This window comes from Trichogramma pretiosum, unplaced genomic scaffold (genome assembly GCF_000599845.2).
Source record: "Trichogramma pretiosum strain Unisexual culture from Peru unplaced genomic scaffold, Tpre_2.0 scaffold19, whole genome shotgun sequence".
Taxonomy (NCBI): domain Eukaryota; kingdom Metazoa; phylum Arthropoda; class Insecta; order Hymenoptera; family Trichogrammatidae; genus Trichogramma; species Trichogramma pretiosum.
In genome coordinates this window covers 1,579,886-1,603,260 of record NW_019641707.1, presented here as the reverse complement: position 1 = coordinate 1,603,260, position 23,375 = coordinate 1,579,886, and the positions used below count along the sequence as shown (strand labels likewise).

At 36.5% G+C, this 23,375-nt stretch overlaps 3 protein-coding genes across 10 annotated transcripts in view; 1 reads left to right on the top strand and 2 right to left on the bottom strand.

Moving 5' to 3' along the window:
- The first annotated feature begins 562 nt into the window (after positions 1–562).
- On the top strand, positions 563–3,064 carry LOC106650864 (sorting nexin-4-like). The gene is made up of 10 exons (XM_014369101.2): positions 563–936; positions 1,081–1,187; positions 1,265–1,481; positions 1,557–1,665; positions 1,745–1,854; positions 1,938–2,078; positions 2,154–2,364; positions 2,470–2,602; positions 2,667–2,781; positions 2,843–3,064. Exons 1-10 carry the CDS (start codon positions 814–816, stop codon positions 2,891–2,893), a joined length of 1,317 nt encoding a protein of 438 aa, XP_014224587.1. The 5' UTR covers positions 563–813; the 3' UTR covers positions 2,894–3,064.
- Positions 3,065–4,168: 1,104 nt separating this feature from the next.
- Positions 4,169–14,968, bottom strand: LOC106650920 (pyrokinin-1 receptor-like). Of its 3 annotated transcripts, none has more exons than XM_014369193.2 (5): positions 13,405–14,968; positions 9,464–9,696; positions 8,849–9,010; positions 6,916–7,290; positions 4,169–5,788 (listed from the first exon to the last, which is right to left on the bottom strand). In XM_014369193.2, exons 1-5 carry the CDS (start codon positions 14,264–14,266, stop codon positions 5,459–5,461), a joined length of 1,962 nt encoding a protein of 653 aa, XP_014224679.1. In that variant the 5' UTR covers positions 14,267–14,968; the 3' UTR covers positions 4,169–5,458. The 3 variants fall into 3 exon arrangements, with proteins under 3 accessions (XP_014224679.1, XP_023318846.1, XP_014224680.1); XM_023463078.1 differs by having other exon boundaries at positions 4,169–5,785; XM_014369194.2 differs by having other exon boundaries at positions 6,931–7,290.
- Positions 14,969–17,338: 2,370 nt separating this feature from the next.
- The window catches only part of LOC106650919 (neutral ceramidase), a 61,161-nt gene continuing 55,124 nt past the window's right edge, over positions 17,339–23,375 (bottom strand). For all 6 annotated transcript variants that reach the window (XM_014369189.2, XM_014369190.2, XM_023463067.1 and 3 more), the window contains 7 exons: positions 22,545–22,739; positions 20,659–20,895; positions 20,298–20,393; positions 20,007–20,177; positions 18,139–18,254; positions 17,898–18,066; positions 17,339–17,816 (listed from right to left, as the gene is read on the bottom strand). In XM_014369189.2, coding sequence (XP_014224675.1) covers positions 17,793–17,816; positions 17,898–18,066; positions 18,139–18,254; positions 20,007–20,177; positions 20,298–20,393; positions 20,659–20,895; positions 22,545–22,739 — 1,008 coding nt within the window. In that variant the 3' untranslated portion in view covers positions 17,339–17,792. The remainder of the gene's footprint in view (positions 17,817–17,897; positions 18,067–18,138; positions 18,255–20,006; positions 20,178–20,297; positions 20,394–20,658; positions 20,896–22,544; positions 22,740–23,375) is intronic.

The window sequence follows — 23,375 nt, the reverse complement described above, 5'->3', positions numbered from 1 at the left end:
AATGTCGAAATATGACAGAACGACCATCAAAATGGCAAGAACGTCCATCGAATGAAATATTCGGAAAGTAAAAATCCTTAGAATTGTTCACTGAATTTTTTCAGAATTTTCCGAGAAAATTGTTGCGCTTTGGCAAAATGTGTTGGAATTCGAAAATCCAAAAATGACTTATAAGATTTTCGGAAAATACATGGTTATCTTTTAGCCATTTCCAAGCCCTTATATATTAAGTATAAAAACTTTTTGTTAAGTGCTTCGTTTTCAAATTAAAAATTTCAACAGTTTTTAATGAACTAAATCGCGAAAATTCAACTAGAAATCGGTGATCCGAGGTCTCACTTTCTTAAGAGATGCAAAATTGAATAATTCCTCTTATTGTGCTGCAAAAGCATATCGCTACTTTAGCAAGTGCCGGTAAAGCGGCTAGCTGTAACAGTAAATTTTTTGCAGCGAACTCCGCACGTGTAGGTCACTGTATAACTAACGTACTGTACACGCGTAATGTGTATATAGTACACAAATATGTCCGTATAGGTATACAGATGTGTCATATGTTTGTGTATACTGTATTACTATGTAGTTACGATATACTGTGGAAAGAAACAAACAACTCGTGCTTCAATGTGATCAATTATTATCGATATTGTCTTGGCGCTAATGATTTGGATGTTTGTCAATTCGTCCAGTGTGACGAGGGGTGCCAGAATTAATCGAATATCAATAAGCTGCCATGTTATGAATAGAAAAACTAATTGTTTTTAAAAATAACGCTGAATACTTTCATAAAGTAATAGTGACAAATTTGAGATCATAATGGAGAGTACAATTGGAAATACAATGGAGGAAGAAAATTCAGAAAATAAAAACAGTTCTGATATTGAAGGCAGTACTGAAAAAAATATCTTTGATATCATTAATACTGAAATCAAAAAAGAGGTGAGACCTAAATATTTTTATGACTTATTACATTTTCTCTTGTAATGACAACATACATATGTGCACACCAACTGATTATTTAAGTCAAAAATGATCAAACTTCAATTAAATTATTTATGAAATATTTATTTGTATATCATGCAGAGTTCGCTATTAGATCACATGGAAATTACTATTGTCGAAGCAGAAAAAAGACAAAATGGAACGCTCAATATCAAAGAATTCTACACTGTTTATTTGATTGATACCAAGTAATTCAAATTTACTGGTTGCTTTTAAAAACGAATTTTCAACTTAAACCAATAAACTTACCTTCTATAATTTATAGAGTTACAGATCCTGACTTTGAGGCTGCTCTGACCAATGTTAGTACATTGTGGCGACGGTATACAGAATTTGAGCTGCTGAGAATGTATTTAGAAGTGTCTTATCCATACATAGTTGTACCACCACTGCCAGAAAAAAAAGTTCTCTACGCTTGGCAAAAAGTTACCACAGATACCTTTGATCCTGATTTTATTGATAGACGAAGAGCTGGCTTAGAGGTATCTTTCAGACTTTTGAATGAATAAGGTAAAAGTAGTAAAAAACAATTTTTTCCACCTTATTAACTATTGCAGAACTTTTTATTGAGAGTTGCCTCTCATCCAATCTTGTCATTCGATAAACATTTTATTGGATTCCTTCAACAAAGGGAAGGTTGGAGAGAAAGTATAAAAGAGACTACAGGCAAGTTCCGACAACAATTAAATATTCTCATTGGTTTCATGCATAATTTAAATAATATTTCATTCTCTTTGTTTTTTAGGATTATTACAATTAGCTGAATCCAAATTGAAAGCTTTAAGCGTGTCAGTAAGAATGAAAAAAACTGATAAGCGATTTGAAGCAATAAAAAACTATGGAGTTTCTCTTCAAGTAAATAAATAAACCTTTGTTTAAGTAAAATTTCTAATATTTTGGAATTTATTTTATAAAACTTGATACTTTTTTCATTCAAGAACAACTTAAGCAATTTATTACGAGTTCGTGCCAGACTAGCTGAGAAGCAATACAGTTTTTATAAATTGCATGCTAATTATGGAAGAGTTTTTAGTGAATGGAGTGCCATTGAAGGAAGTGGGATGGGAGATGGGCTACAGGTTATTTTGAAAATCATTAATATTATCATCTTATTAACTTAATCTTTTGTGTACATTTTTTCAATTGTATTTTAGAAATCTGGGCACTACTTGGATTCATTAGCAGCTGGTATTGATTCAATATTGGAAGAAGAAGAATTAATTGCAGATCAATTAAAAGAATGGCTTTTTGGTGCCTCAGCTCTACAAGCTGTAGTTAAACGTCGAGAAGCTTTACATGTTGATAGGGAAGCAGCAGCTGATAACTTATCTAATTTACAAGAACAAAAAGAAAAAGTAGTTCAAGGTTGGAAAAATTTATAATATATAACAATTGGACTAAAAAAAGCTCATTATTTATTGAATCTTATTAATTTTTATATTATTATTTATATAATCTTATAAACTGCAGGAAAAGCTAGTTTTATGTCAAGAATATTTGGTTCTGTTGATACTGAAGAAGTGCGCGAATTAAAAATACATCAATTAGATCAAAAAATAAATCATGGTACGGAAGTCTTGAAGAAAAGCGATGAAGATCTGACGTAAGTTATTCATTTATAAAATAAATGATTGGGAACTTTTACTTATATTAATCGCATTTAACAGGGAATTTTCTGAAAAAGCCCTCGAAGATATTGAGAGATTCCAAGTCCAAAAAGTTCAAGACCTGCGAGAAACATTAACACAATACTGTGTTCTACAATATAAATTAGCTAGAAAAGTAAGATTTAAGTCATTTGTTCATCATGGAATATTCATTAAATAATTTTCCATTCTTACAGGGCTTGCAAGATTGGCAAAATATAAAACAGTGTTTGGAGAGTATGCCATAAACAATTGACAAAGTATGCGAAGCATGCTCAATGCATTTGATTATTCAACCTATTTTTATCAACAGAAGATTACGATTTTCAATGTTCAGTTTTTCGAAAGTATATGTACTATATATCTATCACCACATTCCTGTTTTTTAAGAAACAACTATAAATTAACTTTGAAACATTTTTATTTTACCGAGCAACTAAAATGATTTATTTTCTCCTGTTATAAATGTTAATTAATTAATTGTTAAAAAATCCACTATTCTGATTAGAAATGAATTTTAAGCATTTTTGTATAAAATATTTAAAATTGTGTTAGATTTACGAAGTTATATTGCAAGTTGAAAGTGTTGGTCATAATTACTGTTTCATGAATATTTTGACGGCAATTTACTGTTTACTTCGAAAATCAAATATTTTAACATCACAAAAATTGTATTAATTTGTGAAAACTGACACAAAAATTCGAACATATCACAAAAATTTTACTGATTGTATATTTTGTTAAAAAAATATAAAAATAAAACCGATTTTACAGTTGTTTTTTTTTCAAGGGGTATGATAAAAATTACCTGGTGTAAAAGGGTAATTTGTGTTCTTAGTCTTAAAATTTTGGAATTGACAAAAAAATATACTGCAATCATGAAAGTTATTAGAGTAAGCGTTGACTGTAACGGATCCTTAGTATTGTTCCTATCACTCCTGTTGGCCAGACAGACGATACACGTTACTGTATTTACTATTCACGAGTGGCAAATAGATTCAACAATGTTAAGTAGAGATTAATTGATTGTTATTTGTATTTCGTTCAGCTCATCGCTGTCATATGCACACTCATGTACTCACTGGCTTGTTAATATATTTCATTGACACAGCAATCGATACGATTGACCCTCCAATGATTTCTATTATTAGTTAGCACGTTGAAATGAAGCCACCATAGGTATTTCGAAATGAATAAAAATTGTATATTTTCTAGTAATGTATAATGTATATATTAGAAACTTATTTTTTAACTATCTTTTTTAAGTTGTTAACTGATGTAATTATTATCAATTACAACCCATGTAATCACTATTTTTCAAAATAAATTTTGACTTTTATTTAAATTAAAATTAAAATTTTCGGATTATTTCAGATGCACATGTTTTGGGGAATTTGAATTCGGTATGTAATCAAATAATTTTTACAATTTCTGGGATAGCAGTTGGTAAGTAGAAAATTATAATAATTTGTCAATTCAATTTGGGAAAACAATTTTTCATTTGTTCAATTACACCTTAAACATTATGTTTTACATTCACAAAATTTATTCGTAATTACGTATATATTTACATGTAATAACATATATAAATTTTACGACATCAACTTGAATAATTGATTTCTATGTACTTCATTTAATTACGCATACTTGCATAGGATTGATTATATCACAGACTGAAAATCAGTTACAACGTATTTTATATTTAGAACAATTTTTACGCAAATTAGAACGATTGAATAACATTTTTTCTCCTTGAAAGTCCATGTAAACATGTTTTAATATATTCTGAAAAATCACATCATAGATCCTTACGTACAAACTTATTATTACATTATTATTAATATTTTATGAAATATTAATACATTTATATATTGTTCGTCTTTAAAGAAATTTTCATAATAAAGTATTACAATTATGCTCATCGCATCGATTTCTTATAAGATCATAATAATCTTTTCAAAACAAAACAAGTAAGTATACAATGGATTATATTTTATATGTAATATATAGTTATAGATATAAGATCGATTTAAAAGACTAACTCGATCGAAACAGCAACTGGTACGTACTTGTACAATATGTATTTCTATTTTTTAAAACAATAATACATTCGTTCAAAAATTTTAATATACAAAAAATGTTACACAAATTTACTTGTACAATTAACTTCAAATAGTTGCATATTGACTATATTTATCAAGGCAAATCAAGGTGAGAAGAACCCTTTATCTGCAACATTTTTCGATACTTTAAATATACAATTTTTCTTTTTTAAAGGTGTTGAAGTCTTATTGTCACGATATTTGATATTTATTGAATACCCCTTTTTGTGAAAAAAATATTACTTTATGCGCGACCCTTCCGATAATTTCAAGTTGAACGTCGCTCTGAATTTTTGCATCACGTACTCGATAATCCACGATGATAGCTGGTTTGATAGTATACACAACCATTGTTTTGCAATTATGCCAGAACCCAATGAAATTGGGAAAGAGTTAGAAAGGAATATGAACGAGTTTCACTATTCGTCGGGTCCTTCTAGAGATGCGTGTAATATTTGATTACCAATCAAATACGTTCGTAATTTATTGATTTTTTCGATTACACTTGATCACGCGTTATCCGTGTACCCATTTATTTGCACTCGGCCAACATCGAGTTAATGACACTCGAGATAGTCGACCTTTAGAGTCATCATGGTGAAACAGACGCGACACAAGTAAAACAGTTTAGTCTTTTCACGTAAAGTTTGTCTCGTGAAAAATTAAGGAGCAAGACGCCGTCGATGCGTGCTGCACCCCCTGCGACTCGTATCATACGGGTTTGCAGGTGCTGTCCTTGTTGTTCGACGACTTGAAGGTGTGCAAAGGCACGAAGTACTCGGCGCTGTCCTGATGCTGCTTAACGATCACGGATCGTTGATTCGGATCGAGGATGACGCTGTTTTCCTGTGAGGACAGAGTCGCCGTCGCGCCGTTCGACGCCAGTCCCAGAGTCCGGCTATTTCGGAGACTCTTGATGCCGGGCAGCCAGTCAAGGAGCCGCCACCACTTTTTCGAGCCGTGGCCGTTGTTTTTACCGTTGATCGCGTTGTTGATGGACCGATGTAACCTCGTAGGTGAGAAGCCTTGCTGTTGCTGCTGCTGTTGCGGTTGAGACAAGAAAAAAATCTGATTAACTCATAACATCCAAGATTAATGAGAATTTTTCAGCTGCGAGCATGTGCGAACGAGCTCGCGCGCACGCGTGTGCACATCTTTTCGAGGTTTTCAGATATACTTTTTGCTCGCGTTTCCTTCGCGCTCGTCTTTCCTTGCGAGATGTCTTGAACCGCGCCGAGATTCTAATTATACGTTCGATCGATCGGCGAGATAAGCTCGTGCAACGCGCGTGTTTGTATAGGTAGTGGCAATGATGGTGTGAACGCGGTGAGTGATGAGTGATATTACGCTATATGCTTTTTATCCTGAACGTATTTTCCAATTAGTCATGTAGATCATACAATATAGCCTGGTGTGCATTTTAGAATTTTTTATCGATACACATACTTTGTATGTATCGAAAACTTGAAGATTTTTCAGCGAACTTGAAACTGCGAGAAACTATGTAAACATTTTGGAAGTTTCGTTGTTGTTCTTTTTTTTATTATGTGTATATAAATCCCAAGCGTGTTTTATACGGGCTTTGAAGAACGAGTATACGACGAAACCAGAAACCGGTTCACGCGATTGAAAGCTTTTTTTCAGCTCGATGCATTCTATCTGACGAGGTTTCCAAAAATTTTAAAACATAAAAAAAAAGAGGAAGAAAATAATCACGCGGCAGAGTCGCGCAGAGCGATATTCTTCGCAGTTACAAAGCGGCCAACACGGTGCGTACGGTTACGAAAACTAAAGTGCCGTCGAGTCTTTTTAGTGCTACTTTTATGATAGTTTGACACCTTTATTCAACGCGGACCATAATTTATACATATAAAAAAACTTTTTTTACACTTCGTCTAGCGCGCCTTTCAGACCAAGCCCAAGGTTTGATAAAAATATTCTATTTAGAATGTTTATTCTGGACAATAACTTACAAAGCCATAAGGAACGAGTATATATAACGAGGACTAGAAGGAATTAATTTTTAATCGCGTATTATCATGGAGCGAGTACATGACTCGACTGCAAATATTCGTGGTCCGAAAACACAATGATGCGACAGGAAGAGAGAGCATGAATCATTTCTATAACTCGCAAAATTGTTCATAGAATTTGAAATATGCGCTTACGGCGGCTGCGATAACCTTGTCATCGGCATTCGGCATGGAGAGCATCAAATCCGCCGATGTGGAAGTGTCAAAACGAGCAAAATCGAGCTGCTGCCGTCGCTGCTGTTGCTGTTGCTGATTCTGCTCGACTCCACCAATCGGCCCGAATGAGGTCATTGGAAGGTTAGTCGCTTCGTTGCTGGTCGATTTCGAGTCGTAGGAACTATTGACTGGAAACTTGTTGTTGTTGGCTGCTGCTTCGGTGGAGACCGGAGGTGCGCCCACTTGAATCGTCAACGGTTGCGTCGCGGGCGTGTCACACGTGGCGGCGAAGTAATCGCTGCCAACGTCCTGGCCGCCGTCTCGCGAAGAGTTGCCAGAACAGTCCGTGCTCTCCTTCACGAGGCACGTGCCGTATAAATTAAAAAAGTAAATTTGATTTAGTTTCGTATTTTTCACATCATTGGAATTTTTCCAAATTAATTAATAAAGTCGACCATCGCAATTTAAACCCTCTTAGAAGTTAAGAACTTGATAAAATAAGCTTACAAAGCTGGTTGCAAAAATAGAATGATGAAAGTGCAGCGCATACATTATGTATCAGTAATGAAACGCACGCGTGTTCAGGGAGGATGCTAAGAGTTGAGGTCGTGTATATAGATAACGCAAGAATCTTTATCGATCACATAGTGCACCTATCGGGCTTTTTCATCTAATATGCAAATAACATGAGTTTCGCTACTTTTCATCGCTCGTCTTTTTTTATACAGACCGCCGGCCCCTCTCATTAGACAAAGTAACAATTCGCATTATCATTTTTGCAAGAATAGTACAGTGCATCTCTTTTTACGGCGCGTAAATTCGATGCATGTAGTATCCACATAGACGCGCCACGCGCTACATGAAATTTGCATTCTAATTGAGCGAAAAAGAAGAAGCATCTGTAAATCATTCGGAGCTAGATTGCAATTAGATTCTTCGTAAAAACTGTTATTAATCACTTTCCAGTTCAAAAGTGAATAATTTTTGCGCTCGTATGCTTGCTTTGGTCTTTTTTTGTGCGCCACGCTTGCGCACAGCTACCTAGCGTGATGTAGCGCATTAATGCACTCAAAAATGTTTTTCATTGTGTGTGCTGTGCTGTGTTGCTATGACATTATGACATAATTTTTGCGCATTGATTAATACCGCGCGCGCTCGCGTACAACAATGCTTTTGACATTTTTCATAAATAACCTTAGCACAATTCATTATAAAATAAGGAAAATAATCTGTTGAATTTTATTAATGTTGTAGCTTGATGTGTACATTTTTCAAGTGTTTTATTGTCAAATAAAAAAATTGGCCTTTTTCCAATAATAATTTTTTTACAATTTGAAAAAAAAATTTTTCTCGCATTTATTTTAATTTTGACAATTAAATTGAAGACCGAACAAAAAGTATACACTCCGCGCTTGTTACTTTAAAAATTATTCAAATCATAAATTATTTGACGTTACGCAAGTGTATCAGGTGCATAATCTCGTCAGTAATACATTACATAATTTGAATTTTTCTTTCAATGGACTGAATAAAGACACTCGTACCAAAGTTGAAGAACTTCGAACTAATTTAACGAGTACAAAAAATACAATGAAATTGACTCCATTATAAAATGTCGATTTAAACAAATTATTCGAGTTTTTAATGGTTGCTTTTGAATGGATTTGTAGCTAAATAGGATTTAATTGAAAACTAGAACTACACGAGCAGTAATTGGAATAAGGAAACTCGTATCGTGATTATAACAATATAAACTATTTCAACGTATAAAACATTTACTGCGTAATTAATTCAGACCGACACTCATCGTACAAAATATAAACTCCTGGTCAACGTCCCAAAGTAAGATATTCTCTTGTATAAAAAAAAATTATAAGAATATTGTCAAAAAGATTTCAATCTAGATACATACGGATGTCCTCGCATGTCCCAAGCCGGTAACGCCACTCTCGTGTGTAGTTTTTGATGGACCAGAAGTCGGAATGCGCTGTTGCGAGCGTGACAATGACGAATAAGAGCGTCGCTCACGAGGCTTGATGAAACCCGTCATTCTGCAACTTTTGGCCAAAGTTTCCTAGAAAATCATATATTATAAATTAGTTTGTTGTGTTTGTGGTAAGCTAACGGCGAAAACGGCTCTGCTACACTTTGTTTCATGTATTATTCATCGGTTTTGTGCACGTAGTATCGTTGACGTACTATGATATTTCATTGCTCGTAATAAAGCCATTGCGATTCTCATGTATGTGTAATTAGCATGTAAATTTTTCGATATGACTTCTACGCAATAGGTAAATTATTGTTTTCATTTCGGATACGAAGCTTTTACATTGCTTCCAACATATTTTATTGTGCGAGCTTGTTCGCATAAAATGACTCGATTAACTATTCGCTTTATTCCGAAATATCGATGTGCGCCCGTTAAAGGAGTATTTTTATCGAAAACAGCTGCAATTGAAAAGCGCGTCAGCAATTCTCAAACGGCTTCTCCTTTCATTTTAATTCTGCGAAAGAATAAAGGGCTCACCATGAAGGCTTCTCTGAACTTGTGCGACATAATGTTGTATAAAATAGGATTGATTGTCGTCGAGATGTAGTAAAAAACACCGGAAACGTATGTGAAAATTGCATAAAGCATCTGAATCTTAATGCTGCTCTCTTTCGAGTAGTCCTCGAAGTGTTCTTTCTTCCCATAAGTGGCTATCAGTCTCTGCATGTGAAAAGGAGCCCAGCAAATAAAAAAAGCCACAACGACTGCAACTGAAAACAGGATTGAAAAATGGAATATAATACATTTAGTATTTGCTTTGTAGTTTGCTATTTGTATTGTAAATTGAATGTACATATAGTAATATATTCAACAGCATATGTATCCATATAATTGAATTATTACAATTGATTCGCACGTGTAAACCAAGCATTACGCCAAAATTGGAGGCTCTTCCTAGATCATGAGTCTGTAAACTACAGTACCCAAAGGACACATTATTGATCAGAGTCGAACATTATAACAAGCTGTCCGTACGACGCTAATGGTATAAAATTCCCCGCAAAATCTGTCATATATTCTAAGAATTTCTTCATTGATCATATATTGTTACGTGAGTTGAAAAGCTTAACGTGAAATTGATTTCGGCAAAAAAGATTGTTATTAAGGCTAATAGTATCGTACCGTTTCCATCGTGATTAAAAATTTTACATTATGAAAATATTAGTAACACAAAATGAACAAGTGAATCGTTCTTATGCAAACGAATGATAAATCGTTAATTGTTCATATGTTCAATGCTGATGAGCTTTTGTCTCTTGACGGAAAAATTGGATTGTTAATTGAGAAAATAACAATAACAAAGATAAGTCTTAAGTCGATATTGAAAAGCGAATTTATAATTATATACAAACAAATTCAATCGTTGTAGAAAAATTGAAGTATCGGAAAGCTATTCAAATTTCTGTACTAAATTATATTTTTTGCAAATCAAACTTTCTTATTATTAATTCAACTTGACACTGAATGAATTATTCGGTCAAATAAAAATTTATTTTGTTTTTTTTACTTCATATTTTCAGCATCATTAAAATAGATTTGCAAAGTACAATACACCTTTACTGCCAACTATGTCGAATAAGAAAACTTGCTGCAATTCTAAAGGTGCATAAAGTTTTTTACTTGGTAATTTTTTGCCGCTAGGAAAATTAATTTTTTTATACTCTGACTACAATATGAAATTGTTCATTTATTTTTATTAAATAATTTGTATAGATATATCTTTGGTTTATCAATCAATTTTCAATGTAATTAAAGCGATTCAGGATATTTGGTTAATTTTAATTGGAGCCAATTAAAGTAACAATATACTCCACGTTATTTCAATTATATAAATATCAGTGTGTTTATGGGAAAATGTTTTATCGAAAATTAATATTTTTCAAGGAAATGAGTTCATATATTTTCTCATTATAAATTGAATATTTTTAATTTTTATATATATCCTATTTCATATATCTACCTAAAAATATTATTTAGATTCACATTTCAAGGGGAAATATGCCAATATTTAAAGATTTAATTAAAACGATGCAAAGCAATGTTCGGAATTAAATGTTAAAAACTTATCCGAAACTCGCGATAAATATTTTTTTGAACGGCTCTACAATGCCTAAGAATACCAAGACAAAGGTTATGATTGAGTTATTTAGAAATATATTCAGTCGAAATTTCAGTAAACACGGGTTTGAAATTGTTCATTTATACATTGGCTTTGGCATCCAGTTAAAAAAGTGCCGACTGCCCGCCAGTCATATCCGTTGAGAAATTGAAAAGCGAACAGTGTTATTAGTTTTCGCGCTGGAACTGTATATTTCTTAGTTCTTTCACGTAAGCGAAAATTGATGAAAACAGAAGTGAACTCAGACGAGGATTACACGCAAATTATTTTACAACTTTTTAAGAAAATAAAACACACATATTTCAGTCCACGAATCCAGCGACACTATACAAATTTACATTTCGTGGAGAGCAGAAAAAGAATAAACTTATACGACAATCTTAAACGACCGAAAAAGTTCGAGTAAATTGATAGCTCCTAGACGCCGCAGGGAGTCAACGCGCACGTGTTTTAATTAAAATGAAACATTCCGAATCAATCGAATCGAGAGCTTTTTTCGTTTCTATTAGCATTAAACAATATCAATCATCGCAATTCTGTAACATTCTTCCAGCGTTGTGTGGTAAATTACGCCGCGCCGTAATTCATTGACTTATTCGCAAGCAACGTGCCTGTACAAACGTGCATCATCATCATCGTTATTGGTTCAATACATGCGCGCGCGCGAAGATATAGGGCTGTCATTGATAGACGCTCGAATATGAGAGTTGATGCTCGCTCGCTTGCTTGCTTATATACGCGCGCGTGCGTTTTGTTGCTGCTGTTTCACGGTGCGTAAACGAGCGCGACCTCGAGTTATGAACATTAGAAAATATTGGATCGGTCGCGACAACGCATGGCAGGCCAATAAATGTAAATCGAGAGACGTGAAAATTCTTTTGTAGGTCAACTTCTTTTTTTTTCCTCGCGATGCGCGCTCGCGCTGTTTTTTTATAATAACGAAACTATATAATGACAGGATACACATGCCACGCGATGCAAATGAGCTTTGTAAAAGATATTGCAGCTCGATTCGAGCGTCGTAGCGCGCGAGGCGTCAATGACTTGTATTGAGTGCTATCAACATGCATTTCGTCTGTAGCAGCAATGCAATTGGCTCGAGCATGATGAGCGACGAGGAAATGAAAATTGAAATAATCGTTAAAATAGAAGGCTCGATAACTTAAAGATTGTCACCCGAGCACATAAAATTTGATTCGAAGTATTGGCATTTATTTTCGATCATCAATAAATGTATTTTTAAAGCGCTTATTTATTATTTCTAAGCTTATTTTTGCGTATCGTCTGATTTTTTCTTGTTTTGATTCATCGAGGGGATTAATAAACACAATCTGTGTTCTACAACTTGAAATTTAAAAACAAAATTTTTCCTCTTTCTATTCTTACAGCAATATTTTTTATCCGTTTTTTTATGCGCGTTACAATTTATAGAATAATTTAATGGTATAATTCAGTGCCTCAAAGCAAAATTACTTTAGGCAGCTTCTTTTGTGAAACGGGAAATTGACTATTTAATACGTTCAATGTTTATGCACTCGCATGCATCTAGACATAGATGCCCAGACGTGTATTTGGCAGCCACTTCGATTGTTCCCTACGTGAAACGTTAAAATCTCGCTTTTCACCTTTCACATTTTATTTAAGTTTATAAAACAAACACGATATATTTTTGAAGCTCAGTTAATAACTAGCTTTCTTTTTTATTGAAGATTAAACCAACACGTGGATTATGTATACTAAATTTTTTGTTGTTATAAAATGTATTATTCATGATTTAATTCGGTTTCATAACTTATTTCTTGTTTTCTTTGTAATCATGCCATTGTAACCACCCCAATAAGAAAATTACAAGTTTATGTAATTTTGAGTTTATTATTTTACAGTATCTTCTGTCCAGTCTACTATCATACGTTGAAGTAAAGTTTATTTTCTTGCTATTTTTTTGCGCAGCTAAAGTTCTAAATTTTCCTTTGAGCGACCATGAATTTACTTCAAATTTTGACAAGTTTCCACGCTATTAAAATATCTAATTGCAAAAAAAGATGTTAAATCAAAATTGTTTTTTCAAGTTATCCAATATTTAATAAATGATGTTTTTGTTGACGAAAAGCGTATAACGAATATCGATAACACTTAGTTTAGAGGATTCGGAAATGCAACTTCCAGCAACTCAAGTTTCTAACGACAGTTTAATACGTATCTCGACAAATCTCCCGAGTTCCCGTACGTTTCGATTTTTCTTTCGTATGAGGGCGAATCAAGACACAGCTCGAAAGTTTCGTTCTCGACACACACTTACCGAGCATCTTCAATACTCGTCTCGTTGATCTGCTGTGACGGCAGTTTCTATCCACTCTGGAGCGACTTGTCTTTTTGCCCGTAACGTCGCTTCTCTTGTGATGATGCTGCTGTTGATGTCTGTTGACCTTTGTCAATATCGTGGATTTCTTCAATTTCAATCCGATCAAAACGTAAAGCACCATAATAAGCGTCATCGGCACTATGAAAAACAACAGGGTCGACAGTTCGAAGGAGTGTTTGAAAATTTCGCCTTTGAACTGACAGAGAACGTCCTCGGGTCTGGGCGAGTACTGAACTAGGCCGAAAGGCAAAGCCAACGGCACGGCGAATGCCAGAGCGATCAGCCAAATGACCAGTATGAGCTTGATGGCTCTGGACAATTTGGACATGGTGTGCGAGAGAAAGGGGTGACATATCGCGACGTAGCGCTCGGCGGTGAAGGCCGTGATGGTGAGGACCGAGGCATTGGTCGACGTCTCGGCGGCCACACCCCTGAGCACGCAGAACGCCTCGCCGAAGACGTAGGGATACTTGAACCAGACGACGTAGATCTCGACTGGCAGTCCGCAGAACAACAGCAACAGGTCCGATATGGCCAGGCTGAATAGATAATAATTCGTGGCGGTGTGCATGGACTTGTTGCGCGCGATGACAATGCAAGTGCTGATATTGCCAATAGTACCCGTTATGAATATCGACGCGTATATTATGCTTATTGGTATAACGATGAACAGGGGATCGCGCACTGCTATTAAGTGATCTTTCAATTCGTCCTCGTGCCTCGTCGCCGACAGAGTCGTCGTCGCATTCGGCAATAATTTCGAGCTCGTCACGTTGTAAATGTCGTAGAGGTTTTCCATGGTGACTGAAATTTTCTTCCAACCGTCTTCGTCGTTTTCGTCGACTTTGTACTTTGTCGTGCTTGCGGATTATTTCAGTAATTCCGCGGAAACTGTGAGCACAGCTGCTGACCGATCAACGACGATAATGAAGAGGACAGCGGTGGTGCTGCGTCCATGACGAAGATCGAATCGGCGGCTCGAACTCCTCGAAGGCAGCGGTGGCGGCTGCTACGACGATGATCATCGATTCTCGCTGACGTTCAACGCTGACGATGCCTCCTCGTCTTCGCATCGTTTAACAACGAAGGATGATAATTATTCATCAAAGTTTGCCACGCACACGCGGAACTTTTTCATTCGCGCATGATCGAGCTTTTGAGAGAGCCCCGCGCGTGTTTTTATCGAGCTTTCTACTCGTGTGAACGCGCGGTATAATGCCGCGCACTTGCTGCGCTGCTGCTGCTACTGTTGCAAAACAAAAGGAACTCTAGCGTATACGCACTCACCGCTCAGAGAGAGGGGCACACATCCACACACAATTGCACTGGCCACACGATACACTATATAGTCGAGCAATTGTACAAGAGCTCGGCCGAATTTAAATTGGGCTTTGGCGCGGCGCGCTCGCGAGCGTTCGATAATCAATCGGCGTTGCGAGCGTGAATTAATCGCGTCGCGCGCGCATATATGTATATCATCGAAGTCTCGCGATGCTCTCACGGCCCGGTGCGGACATCAACTGCTTCTGCTGCTGGCTGCGGCGCTTTATCGCTCTCTTGTCGTCGTCGTCGTCGTCGTCGTCGCCAAACTCAAACACTGTGCGCGCGCGCCAGCCAGCCAGCCAACGCGTTGTAATATAGTTATATACCTGCCTGCACACGGTCAGCCGCGTGTGTGCAGATGCACATCGTCGCGTACATCTAGAATATACGTACAGGCACTCGAGCTATATGTATATTTATACTCGGTGTAGTCTCGTGCCGCCTTGTTTTTTATTTTCGTTTCTTTCTGTTTTCGGCTCTTGTACACGTGCTACGTGCAGCGAGGTCGCCGAGCAACTGATAGCGCGGAGACTCCTCTTCTGACCGTATAAATACGCAAAACAAACGAAATCTCGAAACCCTCTGCGCAGTTTTCCGACAGATCCATCCCTCTCGCATGCGGGATACAGCAGAGAGAGAGAGAGAGAGAGAGAGAGAGAGAGAGAGTCAAGATAGCTACTCGCGTGGATTTTAAGCTCAAAAGCTCGCTTCTTTTTTCCCGAGCCGAAGGTAGCTTTTTTCGCCGTTTTCCCCGATAATACTACAGTCGTGTATATTCGTTGAGTTATACCGTTTTTATGAGTGGAAGAAAAATCGATTAGCAGTATGGTACGCGCGTGTCGCGAGAGCTAGTAGTAGTATGCTGTGATAGCGTGATTGACTTGGCTCGCCGATCCCTTGTCAGGCTGAGGACATCTATTGGATGGACGCCCGCTCGTCATTTTGCGCGTCCACGTGTTTGCAAGTTCGATTGAATTCCGCGCGATATATAGGTATAAAATTGCGCACGAATCACGTTCATTGATGCTTTGCTTGACTTTACTTCCGATAATTCCTCGGTAGACTTTGAAACCAACTTTTTATTACGCGTTTGGATTATGATTCCGTGTCAGAAATACTCGTTTCGGAAAAAAATGATACTTCGGGAAAGCTCGCTACTGGTCGTTTTTTTAATTTTCTACCTTTCGTTTGTGATTCTCAATTAAGATCCGACTCTTTTTCTCTTTGAAAAAATAACGATGCGTCATGCGCATATATCGGCGTAAAGCCGTGTAGTGATCGAGGGGCTTGATGAAGAATCTGTTGGAGATTCGTATGAATGGTTATTGGGAAGCCTTTGTGAGGATTCTCGCTTTATCAAAAGCGTACAAAATTTTAAGCCTTTTATTTAATGTTAAAAAACTGGTTTTATCGCAACTGCTTGTTATAAAAAAAAAACAACTTCAATTTTTACAAACGTGATCACGTGTATAACTGGTAATCCAAGCGAAATGATCGTCAACTTGAAAAATTGCGATAACGATTTTTGTTTGCGAGCTATGACGAGCAGTGAAAATAATTCGTTCAAATATTTTAATTAAAAGTATAAAATCTTGAATGTTTTGAGAAAGAGACTGACAAAGTGCACAAAAAAATTCCAACCCAAGTAAAAAAAACAATTTTCAATAATTTTTTACATAAATAATTTCATATGATTGAAGAAATATGTATTTTTTAGAATTGAAATAAAATATGTCACAGATTGAATAAAAAATACAAGAAGTACGCTTTCTTCTGAAGACATTGATATTCCTGTTCGTAGTGTTGACTGATACTACACTATATTCAAAATCAAATGGAGAGTCAAGCTGTATCAAAAATGCTCAATAAAGATGACGGAATCGAAGATCTTTCATAGACTTTTAGCACGAGTGCATTGAACGAAAAAAATTGTGAATACTTTTTGCGGTCATTATCATGTCCCGTCTAAAATGTGTGAATTCGAGCACGTCGATATTACACTTATTCTTCGAATTTTTTTATTCTCTCGATGTAGGAAATGTAAGGTACTTTTCCGTGAGAACAAAGAGAGATGAAATTTGTCAGATAAAATTCTTTTAAGCTAGGTACTGGATATTCAAAGTATAAAATGCAGATTTTGTACCGTTAGAATTCCTTCGAGTTTTTTAAATATACTTTAAATCGACCATTCTCAAACAGGTTTCGAGGCTTCTATATTCCGTATGCCTTAATTCTTTTAATGCTTAAAGTCACCACTGCGAAAAAAAATTTTTTTCCACTATATAAACGAATTACGCGATAAAAGAAGTAAATGGAACTTTTACTTTGCGTTTTCCGTGGCTAGGTTAAATCTCAATTATACGAACTTGATTGTCTTGCATAATGAAACAATTGTTGAGGTCGTTCACACCATGCGGTATAATTACATTCGATTAGCCGAACGGTTTCTTAACCTCAGGGTCACTGTCAATTTTCCAGTTCTTTCATAAAACACACCCTTATAAAACACCCCAAATAAATACATTTGGAATAAAATTTTTATTATTTATTAATGTTTTGGTATATATTATAGTTCATATACAAACAGTTCGTCAAAATATTTCGTATCACACTTATATTACTATGTAGTAAAGTTTACATATTTTTTCGTACAACCCAAATAGTATAAACATAACTTTACACTTCATAAATTCTTAATCTCAGTAAATCATTTTTACGGCAGTTGAGTTTACTTTAAAGAATATTAAACAGATACAAATGCATTTCACTCTTATTCATAGTTCATAGTTATACTTTAATATCTCAATTACTGAGTTTCATTTATTTAATGCAAATAAAAAGTGATTATTTTCATCGAATGCTTTTTACAAGCGTCTTCACATGGAACTATTTGAACTTACAATAATTGAATAATCGTTTTGGCAAGAAAATATGGAACAAAAACTTTCCAATGGCAAATATTTTAGCTTCATCGATTGCCATTTTTGAAACGTCGCTTTGTTCTAATAGTATACGTCAGGTTTAACCTACAAGCATAGTGACGAATGTATTTAATTGTTAAACGTTGAAACTATCAATGCTATGCAAATAAATTGAATTCAACTTACTTGAAAATGATTGGAGACCCCTTCGTAAGGATATACACCACCGAGTATGTAACGGTAGTAACCATTGTGTCTGATTCTGTACTCTCCAGGTACAACTGTTTCTGGAACTTCCCATTTCACGGTAACTTGACTGGACCCCAAAAGCGACGAGGTTCTCTCCCATATGAATCTATGTAAGTTTATCGCAATTTACAACTCGAAATTGAAAATGTTTCAACATTAAAAGCAATTATCAACTTACTTCGTTTCCCAATCCGCATCGGTTGCTACAACAGTCCATGTTTCATCTGCTTCTAATTTTTCAACGGCCAAGTAACTACTTCCGGTCATGAAATTATTTCTTGGATGACCTGAAATCTTTAAATAAGATGCTCGGTTAATTAATACGACCATACGATCAGAATTTATCAAGAGATAAAAAATTATCTTTTGGTCAAAAATGTTGTAACGGAGATTCACGTCCGAAACTTTTTATATCTCAACTTTATCTTGAGTTTATTCAAGTACAGCAATTTATCCTAGTACTGTACTTTACGAACGTCTCTATATACGTATGCGACGACGCCGATAATAATAATTGGCACGCACGAATGTAAAAATTACGAGCGAGCATATATCAAAAAAGGATCCTCTCTCTCTCTCTCTCTCCAGGCGTTAAAATGAAATTCCAAACCGTATAATTCATAAATCGCTCGACCGGCAGTCCCCACAAGGACTCATATTGTGCGTATTAAAAGCACCGTCGCGGCTCGCTCCTCGAATTTGACATTCGGAAACATGCATGACAGACGGAAAATCGAACGTGTGCACACGTGTACACGCATACACAATATACGAGTGCATTATTTCCCACGCCCACCACCGACGAGCGCGCGTGCAGTAATTGTCCTTGCGTTAACGAGTATGTCAAACGCATTTTGCCCAAAAAAAAAAAAAAAATCTAGTACAATCCATACAAAGTGGCCATTTAAACTGCATAGAATACGACCCAATCGAGTAGCACTTGGTCAAGATTTGGAACAAAAAAAGTGGAAAATAATGCCAATATACATACATGCATGCATGACTCGGGCAATTTCGTTTGGACCTTGCTTCTCGCATGTACGCGTATACTCACATCTCCATGCATACATATAGCTTGTTGCGCAAGCTCAGCTAGAGAGCAGTGTATATACGTTTAAACATAGACAGGAAAAGGGAGAGAGAGAGAGAGAGAGAGAGAGAGAGAGAGAGAGAGAAAGAGAGAGAGAGTACTTTGCCCAAAACGAGGGCGTTTTTACGTAAAATCCTTATACAATCGGTCTTATTACGACGAGATGCTCAACTTACTCTTTAGAGCATTTGCTGTACACATATTTTGAGATGCACTCGTTTCTCCAGCGTTCGGCAGTGCTAGAAAATAATATGTATATAATATCTAGGCTGCGCATCTTTTTGCTCGATCCCGACGCACTGACGCTTTTTGCACGCGCAGGGGGATATCTGCCGTGTGAATATTTATGAATGTTCCGTATAGCTAGCTCGGTTTAATTCGACGAAAAAGAATGAAAAAACCGCACGTACGAGGGAAATGCAATACGAAAGTCTCTTACGCGAAAGCTGCCAGCTTTGTATCGAAGTCTAATCGAGTGAACCGCGTGTGCGGCATTACATACGTATGTAGGAAGATGTGAACTTTTACATAGCTATGTGCGTGCGTGCGCACGTGGACGCTCTCGGAAGGAATGCCTGAATAGTTTTGCGATACTCGTCGAAAAATAGGAATTAGAGATGGATCTGTGAAAAAGTGAACGTTCGGATGCGGCGGGATGACAAAAAAAAAGAACGAGTGACTTCCGTTTTCATTGTTTCCCACATACGCGAGAGAGGAGTATCATCGGTTGTCGACGAGTTAATTTTTTTTTTGGTACAATAATATAGCCACGCGGACTTGTTGCAGATTGTAACCGAGCTCGTATACATCTTATTGTAAACTGAATTTTCCATCGACGGCGTATATAACATCGGTTCTTTTTTTTGTGCGAAAGCTCGTTACCGGGTGAAATGTACAAACATAAATACGTTGCAAGTTGTTTAACGGTAATATTTAATTAAAAAACGAAAACTTACGAATTTTACGTCAACGACGTCACCAGGACGAGCCACAAGTTGCGCTTTTTGAATGCATTCGCCGAACTCTCTGCCCCATTTGGGCGCGTCGTAGATCACAGGAGGCATCAAACTTATTAATCTGTTTTTCGATAAATCCACGGGAGTTGGTCCGGCATCGACAGGTTTTCCCTTTTTAGCAAAAATGTCCCAGTTACTTTTTCATATATTTCATGTATACGTACCCAAAAGTTTTGCGAAATTCTCTGTGCATTTCACACGCGTAGCAAAGAATGGCGTTATAGTACTTACGAGAACTGCATGTTTGGCAAGATCGCGATACTGCTCAAGGTAAATAGTCAAAGTATGGGGTCCGAAAATTGTTGAAGCTCCTTCGTATCGTTGGATCTGTAATAAAAAAAAGCTCGTACTTTTTTGAGTTTAACTAATTTTTATAAACCCGCGCGCTAGTTTTTTTTTAATTTCCTTATTGCATTTTTTACATAAATAAAACATTGTAAATGAGTGAAATTGATTCGAACATAAATTATCTGCATTTTCACGAGCAATTTTTAAACTTCATTCAAGATAATTTTCAAAAATTAAAAAATTAGCAGTTTTATGTTTCAAGATTTCTTGGACCACGCTCTAGCAAATTCAAGATTATAAGTACTTGATATTCCTCCGGCGTTGTAATGTAATCGCTGTAGGTATTACAAAGACCGGCTACTATGACGTTAACGTTTTTGATGCTCGGATCCGTTTCATTCACGGTGAATTTCACCATCTCCCGAAGTCGTCTGCCGGACATAGTCGTAAATTCGCCTGGTACACCGGCGAGCACGACATTGCCAATGAGGACGAGCTGCGTCGAAACGATCTGGGGTTGCCACTGGTACGGTAACGTCATCTGTAAATAAACGATCGTCATTTTTGTTCTTGATCTAATGAATATATAGCTCGTAAAATGAAGATTGTTAAATTCTATTCTAAAGTTGGTCTACAGCATAAATTTATTACATCAAAGGGAACTTTTACAACAAATCTAGGCTTGACAATTAAAAAGAACAAATTGAATTTTGACGATCGTGGTGCGCTTCGACGTTGTGGAAATGACTTTCGCTCGATCTACGACTTAGGCTCGATCGGCGTTGGACAAGTAAAAGCATCTAAGTCCACGAAATATTTTAATTAATCGTTTTGGAGATACCGCAGCTTGAGTAACGTTTATGCACCTTTCGATTGCAGTCGAGCAGTTGGCGATGATTACTAAAGATCGCTCAAGCGCGCGCATGTAAATCGAGTCCAGACGTGCGCGCACCAAAGTATTCCTCGGAGGAGAATTAAAAAGCATGTAAGCCTGCGTAACTTTGGCGGAGAAAAAGGCATGGTTCAATTTGTTTAAACGACTAATGAGCCCATTATCCTTTTCGTGAAAAACAAGAGCAAGGACATATGTACGAACTCCGCGCGCCGACTGCTGAGTACAAGAGAGAGAAAGACAGACAGTTAGAGAGAAAGAGACGAATATTTGTTACGCAAAGTGAAATTGTATTATAACTTCCTTCTCTCTTTTCGCATCGCGATAAAGGCTTTCACGAACTTAAACGCGTATTGCAGTTCATTATGAGATGTACACATTATGAGCTTACACACACATACACACACTTTCATGGTCGTTTATTATCTCGTCTCGCTTGTATTTTGCGCGCTACAAAAGTGTGTACAGCTAAAAATAATTAGAAACTCGCTCGTTGCCGCATTACACTTTGGCGTGGTGTATGAATATCGAACGACACGCGAATAATTACTCGACGATGCTGCTGTGTGAGTAATATTCCATAATGTTCCATTCATGAGGCTTGAGTAGAAATTCGCAAGTTTAGCGCGAAGATAACAAACATTTACTGCACCGAACTCGGCATCTTAATCCTCTATTAGTGCAAACTTAAGTCTTACACAGTTTAAATCTTGGTAATTTTATCTACAGGATTGCCATCAACATTGATGATAACAAGCTCATAGCTAGCTCAGATGTAATAAATTATCAACTAACGTATAATGTCATTAATAATAAATTAGTATGAATCATTTCAAAGTTTGTGTACGTTCGCGTTCGAGTGCCAAGGTGTAAAAATTATTCATGCTCTCTAGGTAAATTTAGGCTCTCAATCCATTAAATCGGCGTTCCACAGTCTCTTAGTAAGTTTGAAAGAAAATGTTCAGCCTTTGATGTAGGACACGACAGACAAAATAAACATATCGCGCTGACTATTTACATTCACGGACGCGCAGACTGCTTTTATCATTACCAGCCAGAATGACTGTAAAATCGTTAGCGATCATCTCGTGTTTTTTCCCTCCCTCATACACCATTCGTTTTCGAGGTCAATGTGGCACTGTGTCAAACAAATTTTTTGTTTTTAGCTCGAATGACCGTACAGCTTTTGAGCTAGAAATAAAACGCAGAATTGTATACTTCAGACTTACACGGGATATCCATTAATAGGATAATGCAATCATGCGTTTATAATTAATTTCTAAAATCGAATTACTCACGCGACCAGTTGCCAAAAGAATTGGCTTAGGTTCGTGGCAGCGCACATCCTCGTCCGTTGGTTTTGCCAAAAAGTTTCGCACCAGATTCCACATTGGATTAGACGTTGTAGTTCCTTGCTCGAAGGCGAATGATCCTGGGCCATCCGTAGTACCGGCGGCGAAACTGTAACCCATGGCTGGAAGGCATCCGTGAACCTGCACGTTCAAACAATAATATATAAAATCACCGTTGTGGTATTTAATATAGCTAAAAGATTATATGTCTCATTTTATCGTATATTTATGTGACACGTCAAATGATTATTAGTAGAATTTTTCATCTGATTAATAATTAGTTTCTAGTTTATCCATAAATACATTATGTTCTTTTATTCACATCTGTTTTCATAATATATCGATATTAAAAAATGTGGGTAAATTTTATCCCGCATGAAATGGAACTATTCTATACATGAGAGCGCAGGTTAATCGATATCTCATCTAATCTATAAATGGTAGGTCGGAAAAACGAGAACAAAACGATTGTAAAATGAAACGCTACTCAACGAGCACGCATTCACAACGTTGGAAACTAAACCATTTTTACTCCCTCCACGGCTTTCTTCTCGCAATTTTTCGTTTATTTTTTCACTGGGAAACGAGACTGCGCACTACATAATGACCTTGGTGGCATGGGCATTTGTACGCGGATAAAAAAAAAACATAAACGATCTCGAAACCGATTGAGAACATTTTTCTTTTTTTTTCCAAGAGCGAACGCGCGACTTGGCAGCTATATAGAAGCGGTTAGCGCGCGCGCGCGCGTACAATCGAGAAATTAATGAATAGAGC